Raw genomic sequence first — 7,072 nt, forward strand, 5'->3', positions numbered from 1 at the left:
GGCTGCAACAGACTACTTTATTGTGTTTTCAATATAACAAGGAGACAACAAGGGTAACAAAAACATGAAGGTATGCACCATGGTGTCAATGCGACAATGTTACAACGCAAAACGTTACAAGTGCTAAAGAGCTCATCAGTTTCTTTTTTTTTTGTTTTTTAGTGATTAAAAAATATGTTAAAAAACATGAAAAAAATGCAGCCGTTACTACCACAAACATTAAAAAAAAGAAAGAAAAAAAAAAGAAAAAAGTTATAAATGGGACGATCTCCGTCGCCTAGCGTTGGCAGTTGGTCCGGTTCTCCCCATGGCGATGCTGATGAGTCACAGGATCACGAGGATGTGCGGCTTCCTGCCTCGCTGCTCTCACTCGCCTGCCGCTGCAGCACCATCTCCTTGGCGATGCAGGTGATCTGACCGGTCGTCACGGTGCCCGAGATCCCCGCCCTGGCAGAGGTGGTGGTTAGAAATTGAATCTATAAGACAGGAACGGCTCAGGCGGCTTCAGACTTACTTCTGCTGCGCCTCCTCGGTCAGTGGCGTCATCCCCGGCTGCTTCCCAAAGAAGAAGCTGGACCACCAGTGGCCAGAGTCCTGCTTAGGGAGTCCTGGAGAAAAAGAGCACCGCTTAACGCAGCGAAACCAGAGAAACCACACCCTGCTCTGCGACGTATAACCAGATGCTGAGCTTTACAGCTGAGTCAGGATGACTGAGGAGCTCAGGAAGCTGCTGCTGCTCAGACTCTGGATCTAAACGTATGCTGCATGTTTCTGACCAGCAGGAAGTGAGCTGGATGGGAAAATCTTGCCGACATCATTACAACTCAGCAGAAAAGACTCAACCCCTGCTGGAAACAGCAGCAGAAACTGATGTAACGTTAGNGTTTCGTATAGCTTGTAGAAAACGTGTTTACCTGCACTGGAAGTCCAGATTAGATCACTTCTCTTCCTGTAATGGATCAAAATTAAAATGTCTTTTTTTATTTCAGTAACCCATTTAAATATGATATATAGTTTTAGACTTGTTTTAGTGGACATTAGTGGACTACTGGATATTTTTTGCACTTAGGGGTTCTATAATAGCCTGTTTTGCTTCTTTTTTAATCTAGGAAATATAATAATACACTTTATAAGGGCTTCAAGGGGCTGGAAAACCACAAATAATACAAGAAGTTAAAAAAGTTGCAGGAAACATGTAGAAAACACACAAAAAGGTCCATGAGGATAGGAATATTTTCCCAAGGTACACAGAAATTATTTCATAACTGTGCAACCCAACCATGAGTCATGACATGTTTGGATTGAGAAATCCAGAGACTAATTCAGCTCCTAGTGGATCAGGAGGCAGAGACGGTGGACGGTTGGAGCTCTGGTATGTGATCCATAGTACAACCGAACCAGAACCAGACCGTGTTGAGACAAGATAATCAACATTAATCCGAATTAGCTTCAGAATTTTTTACTTACAAAAAAAAAGTTGTAAACCGGTTGGAAGCAGGATTTCACCAACTAAAATGTAGGACTTCAAAATATTTGTTTAGCAAGTCAAGTTTATAGGAAGATAATTTCGTAAGAGCGGCAGTTAGTAGTGGTACTTCCGGTGGGGCCACTGCCGCTTTTACGACTTACGCTACCATTATGAATATATAAATATATATATATATATTTTTTTTAAAGGAGAAGTACAACATATACATAGGACATAAATGTACAAAAGACAACAAACTTGCGATAAATTAGGACTTACCCGCGATGGTCGAAAAAACACCAAACTAATTAGCTAGGAGCTAGTTAGCATTAGCCTCAACCGCCTCCGGTAAATGCGGGGGGCTGACTACAACCTTTGCCTGACAGAAAAGTCTCGACAAAAAGAAGAAAAAGATTACATAGATTATACAAGATTAAATAATCTTACAACGATAAAATTTAAGAACTGTATTAACGTATTTATGGTCAACTCGATTTTTTTTTTGAATCCAAGTCGTTTTAAGGCCTTGACTTTAACTACATTACTTTCAGACTTTTTCAGGGTGTGTGCGTCTCCTGTAGCTGTTTTTATTTTCACCTGTAACAGCAGATTTGCTGCATCTTTCTGCCTAGAAAAGCCAAGGCTGGAGTTTGATACAAAACTGCAGTTACAGAAAATTAGATAATTATAAAAGGTTAGTTTTTCCAATAAGCACACAGAAATCCAAGCCAACCCAGAGTTCAGTTCTGAGTCAGTTACACAACGTGGAGTCACCAAGTTCAGTACCAGCAGGAAGAGCTGCTTTCCATTGTTTACAGTTCCTGGGCCAAACCCAAACACTCCCTTTCCTCCTGAAGGTTATTCAAACACAGTTTATAACTGGCAAAACTGGCTGACCCTTGACCTACTTCTCCAAATATCCTACTTTGAAGCCATTGGTAAAAATGATGAAACATTTGTTTATATTGGCATACCTGCACATAACTATTGTGTAAACTGGAGCCACATTAGCTGCACTGATAATCTGCTGCAGGACAAACTGACCATTTACCTCCTACTACTTTCCAATTTGCATTATTTGCCATCATTTCAACTGCTTGTTTTCTCAGATGAGTTTTTTTTTTTTTTTTTACTTTAATCTGAAAAGTAGTTTTCACCTTCAAAGGGGCTTTTACTCTCTCCACTGTCACTACACGTTTGTCCAGGAAGTGAAAGGCTGGGTTTCCTTAGAAACTAATCAGAATAGTTAACTGAACTAAATGAATCATTTGTTAACTAGGAGCCTTCCTTTCTGCATTCTGCAGATCCAGAAACGGTTCTTTAAATTCTGATGTTAACTGAACTTTGATGCTCCGCTGCAGCTCCGCATACGGACAGACATGGACACCAACGCGGCATTAGGCTGCAACAGACTACTTTATTGTGTTTTCAATATAACAAGGAGACAATAAGGGTAACAAAAACATGAAGGTATGCACCATGGTGTCAATGCGACGATGTTACAACGCAAAACGTTACAAATGCTAACGAGCTCATCAGTTTCTTTTCTTTTTTTTTTTTTTTAGTGATTAAAAAATATGTTAAAAAACATGAAAAAAATGCAGCCGTTACTACCACAAACATTAACAAAAAAGAAAAAAAAAAGAAAAAAGAAGTTGTAAACGGGACGATCTCCGTCGCCTAGCGTTGGCGGTTGGTCCTGTTCTCCCCATGGCGATGCTGATGAGTCGCAGGATCACGAGGATGTGGGGCTTCCTGCCTCACTGCTCTCACTCGCCTGCCGCTGCAGCACCATCTCCTTGGCGATGCAGGTGATCTGACCGGTCGTCACGGCGCCCGAGATCCCCGCCCTGGCAGAGGTGGTGGTTAGAAATTGAATCTATAAGACAGGAACGGCTCAGGCAGCTTCAGACTTACTTCTGCTGCGCCTCCTCGGTCAGTGGCGTCATCCCCGGCTGCTTCCCAAAGAAGAAGCTGGACCACCAGTGGCCAGAGTCCTGCTTAGGGAGTCCTGGAGAAAAAGAGCACCGCTTAACGCAGCGAAACCAGAGAAACCACACCGAGCCCAGCTGCTGAGCTTTACAGCCGAGTCAGGATGACTGAGGAGCTCAGGAAGCTGCTGCTGCTCAGACTATGGATCTAAACGTATGCTGCATGTTTCTGACCAGCAGGAAGTGAGCTGGATGGGTGCGGCTGCTTTAAGAAAATCCTGCCGACATCATTACAACTCAGCAGAAATGACTCAACCCCTGCTGGAAACAGCAGCAGAAACTGATGTAACGTTAGAGAAACTTATATTTAGCAGCGAGAACATGTGGTTGATTGATAGCGCTAAGCCCCTCGTCCTGACTGTTTTTGGTGCATTTCTTCAGACAGCAATAGTAGCTCAGGGAGGAGGTGGATCTTTTCACAGACTGTCTCATACTGTGACGACATGGTGATTTTAACTCGCATGTGAAAAAATAAACAGTCTTTATAAAAGTTAACCTGCATCTTTAAGCCACATTTGAAGCAGTTTACCTGGATGGTGAGGGATGACCTCCCCACTGTACTCCGAACTGCCGCATGAACTGCTGCTGGACGTAGAGCCGATGCGCCCTGCAGGCAGAGGTAAATGTTAATTAGTGATTAAACAAACGATGGCCGCGGAGGCGGATGGACTCACTTCGGTAGTAGTCGGTGGTCGCAACGAGGGAACCGCCTGCTGGAATGGCTGCCATTCTTCAGGAGTTGGTCACTGATGGAAACCTGGAGCAGGAACAGACTCAGTTACTCAACTCCACTGAATGAGGCCTCACTAGAGATGAGTCATGAAACAGAAGCATGCAGGTGCTAACAGAAACTCTGTAACAGTAATGTGAAACGCTTAAAAAAAAAAAAAAAAAACTAAATTATTGATTCTGCCATTTTTATGTTGTTGATGCTTGTGCTTCCATTTTGTCATCCGCATCGAGTGGACGCCACCGCGCTGCTCGCCTGAAAACTTGACGTTTTTGCTCTTGTTTTGGTTATTTTGTGGTTTTGTGTTTTTATAGACATTTTTTTACTGCATAATTGTGTTTATAATGTTGCAAAGTGTTCTTGGGTGTTTTGAGAGCCAAATAAAATGCATTATTTTCTTCTCTCTACACTTTGTTCTTGCCATTGACAAGAAGCTAACACAATACATTGTGTGTGTTTTAGCTCTGTAGAGAAAAGTTAAAAATGGCCAAAAATAAATAAAAATGTTGCAAATCATATTTCTAAAAATAAAGAGTATGCCAACCTCAGATTAGTTTAGATTTTGATAAACTAAAAGGCTTAAGATAATGGCCAATAATGCCAAATGAAATGCATCAAATAACATGATAAAAATTAAAATATAAAAACCTCTTGTAGTTTGGTGCAATTAATGAACAATGGCAACATTTATTGGGAAATGACCCACTGAGCTCAGATCAGAACTGGTCTGGATTTTTCCATTTAATACATTTGTCTGTTTTGACACAAAAGTTAAAAACAGGGGGTTTGTCGTTTAAAACCAACGATGAACAGGCTGTGGAGAAGATTTAGGTTCTGCACCATAAGCTTCATTGTTTTCATCATGACGTCTCTGTCACTGGTCTGCAGTGAGGAAGAGGAGGAGGAAGAAGGGGGTGTTTACATTAAAACAGTCACTGCACCAAACCATCATCTTTACATTCAACGCAAACGGTGAACCAAAACCGGTTCTGACCGGTTTTAGACTGTAAAGTACACGGAAGTCGTCTGAATTAAGCTGCTGCTTTGAGAAAATTCTGGGTCAGAACAATAAACCTAAAAACTGCGGTGACCATTTTGTCCGTCTGTTACCACACAACTTAGCTCGATGCGACAGTTAATAATAATAATAGTAATAATAATAATAAATACGTTAACTATTAAAAGACAACAACGGGTATCGCAAAGACAAAGGGAGAAAACAATTTTATCCGTTCCTACTTTTTAACTGACGTACAGCCGCTAGCTTCCAGCCGTTAGCTCGCCTCGCCGAGGAGAAAAAAGCCCTTTCCACCATCTTTTGACCTTAAAAAAACCCTCACCTTTACTTAACCCAGACGATGTGCTGATGTTCTGTAGCACCCAAGTCAACTCAGACGGCGAGGATGGGGGAGAGCAAACGCTAGGCGACGGGGCCCATTTGAAAAAGGTTTTGGGTAAATGTAACCCTCCAAGGTCCGAGAGGATGTCGACGATGCTTCTTTTCTAAGGCCAAACTGGGGGTGCTCGAACTATTATACTGCCGAATGGGTGACGTCACCACGGAGGCGTGGCTACGGAAGCAGGAAATATCTTCTTTCTCACCGTTACATCACGGCTCCACACACCCACAGCCAAGCATAGCAGCGGCATGCATATCTATAAGGAGCGCCGCCAGACTGACTTTATTACCCGGTGAAAATAACTCAAAAATAGTCCAAATAATTTTTATGTATTTTTACATAATTTTTATGTATTTTTTTCTTTCTTTGCTTCTTACAGACAGTTTTCATTCTATTCCTTTAAAGGAATAGAATGAAATGAATGACCATGTTAGACCTGTTTTACTTTTGTTTTTTGCACATAAGCTTGTGGTGCATTGTATCCTAAAGAAAAAGATATAAAAAACTTAACTATCTCACAAACAAGATATTAAAATACATGGAAAAACCTTAGAAAAACCTTGAGGTGCAGCACTATCAGTATTCAAGATCCTGCATGAATTGACTAATACAATATTGCGAGAGACTGCAAAAGAAAAAAGGGACTCCGGAATGCACTGTAATTCACTATTTGAAGCAAGATTAAAAGGAGATTTTAAAAAAATTAGCTAAAAGTGAAATATAGGTATATTTTTTATTTTAAAAAAAATCTTTAAAAATGTCTATACTTTTTTAGATATATACACTTAAATATAAGATAAAATTAAAACTTATAACATGTATAACTTTAAAATTACATTAACTCATATTAATCATCACCTCAAAGTGACGAAAATAGCAGATTTCTGAACATTTTGTTAATTTAATTTAGGAGAACAAGAGGAGATAAGTTATGAGGGAAACTGAGCTAATGTACTACACCTGTTACAGTACAAAGTAAAGGTGAGTTGTCCACTCGAGACAGAAAGATGTTTTATTGTTATTTTGTAATGATTCTTAGTAATAAATATTTTAGTTTTGTTGTGAAATTGTAAAAAGTACAAGGGACACAGATAAATCTCCATACACTTTCTGTAAAGATGATAATTAGCTTGTCATTAATCACAGTGTTGCTCACCTTTGTCACTGGGAAGAGTTAGGTAGATTTTGGGGGTTATGGCTCCAGCTTATTCTGACTCATCTTTAAATGTGGTAAAAAGAACAGAGACAAGTTAGATATAGGAATATCATGCTAAAAAAGCTTCTTTACTGACTAAATGCTGGTGAAAAGAGATTAACGTTAACATGTAGCTAAGCTAACGACGCTAAAAAAGTTGATCATCACATTATTTGACCCACCATTCTTCGTTTAAAAAAGTAGAAAAAAGATAAAAGAACAAAACATAAAGACACAAATAAAATAAAGTTTTCCAAAACACAAAGCGCATAAAGTACATTCAGTGTT

At 40.0% G+C, this 7,072-nt stretch overlaps 2 protein-coding genes across 3 annotated transcripts; both read right to left on the reverse strand.

The window, feature by feature from the left end:
* Nucleotides 1-1,637, reverse strand: LOC103148220 (pancreatic progenitor cell differentiation and proliferation factor B-like). Its single transcript, XM_007566895.1, has 3 exons — nucleotides 1,630-1,637; nucleotides 515-688; nucleotides 1-447 (listed from the first exon to the last, which is right to left on the reverse strand). The coding sequence occupies exons 1-3, from the start codon at nucleotides 1,635-1,637 to the stop codon at nucleotides 333-335; spliced, it is 297 nt and encodes a 98-aa protein (XP_007566957.1). The 3' UTR covers nucleotides 1-332.
* A 1,228-nt stretch (nucleotides 1,638-2,865) lies between these two features.
* ppdpfb (pancreatic progenitor cell differentiation and proliferation factor b) lies at nucleotides 2,866-6,827 on the reverse strand. Of its 2 annotated transcripts, none has more exons than XM_016679031.1 (5): nucleotides 6,746-6,827; nucleotides 4,134-4,216; nucleotides 3,989-4,066; nucleotides 3,386-3,479; nucleotides 2,866-3,318 (listed from the first exon to the last, which is right to left on the reverse strand). In XM_016679031.1, the coding sequence occupies exons 2-5, from the start codon at nucleotides 4,186-4,188 to the stop codon at nucleotides 3,204-3,206; spliced, it is 342 nt and encodes a 113-aa protein (XP_016534517.1). In that variant the 5' UTR covers nucleotides 4,189-4,216; nucleotides 6,746-6,827; the 3' UTR covers nucleotides 2,866-3,203. The 2 variants fall into 2 exon arrangements, with proteins under 2 accessions (XP_016534517.1, XP_007566886.1); XM_007566824.2 differs by lacking the exon at nucleotides 6,746-6,827 and adding an exon at nucleotides 5,530-5,711.
* Between the last annotated feature and the right edge of the window lie 245 nt (nucleotides 6,828-7,072).

The sequence above is a fragment of the Poecilia formosa genome, unplaced genomic scaffold (assembly GCF_000485575.1).
Source record: "Poecilia formosa unplaced genomic scaffold, Poecilia_formosa-5.1.2 Scaffold200, whole genome shotgun sequence".
In the NCBI taxonomy this organism is placed as follows: domain Eukaryota; kingdom Metazoa; phylum Chordata; class Actinopteri; order Cyprinodontiformes; family Poeciliidae; genus Poecilia; species Poecilia formosa.

What these genes read in the sequence shown, in the direction of transcription:
- ppdpfb (XM_016679031.1), bottom strand. Translation starts at nt 4,188, where the DNA reads ATGGCAGCCATTCCAGCAGGCGGTTCCCTCGTTGCGACCACCGACTAC. An exon ending in GGTCATCCCTCACCATCCAG is followed by an intron (nt 3,480 to 3,988) that starts GTAAACTGCTTC and finishes CTTTTTCTCCAG; the next exon opens with GACTCCCTAAGCAGGACTCT. An exon ending in ACCGAGGAGGCGCAGCAGAA is followed by an intron (nt 3,319 to 3,385) that starts GTAAGTCTGAAG and finishes CACCTCTGCCAG; the next exon opens with GGCGGGGATCTCGGGCGCCG.
- LOC103148220 (XM_007566895.1), bottom strand. An exon ending in ACCGAGGAGGCGCAGCAGAA is followed by an intron (nt 448 to 514) that starts GTAAGTCTGAAG and finishes CACCTCTGCCAG; the next exon opens with GGCGGGGATCTCGGGCACCG.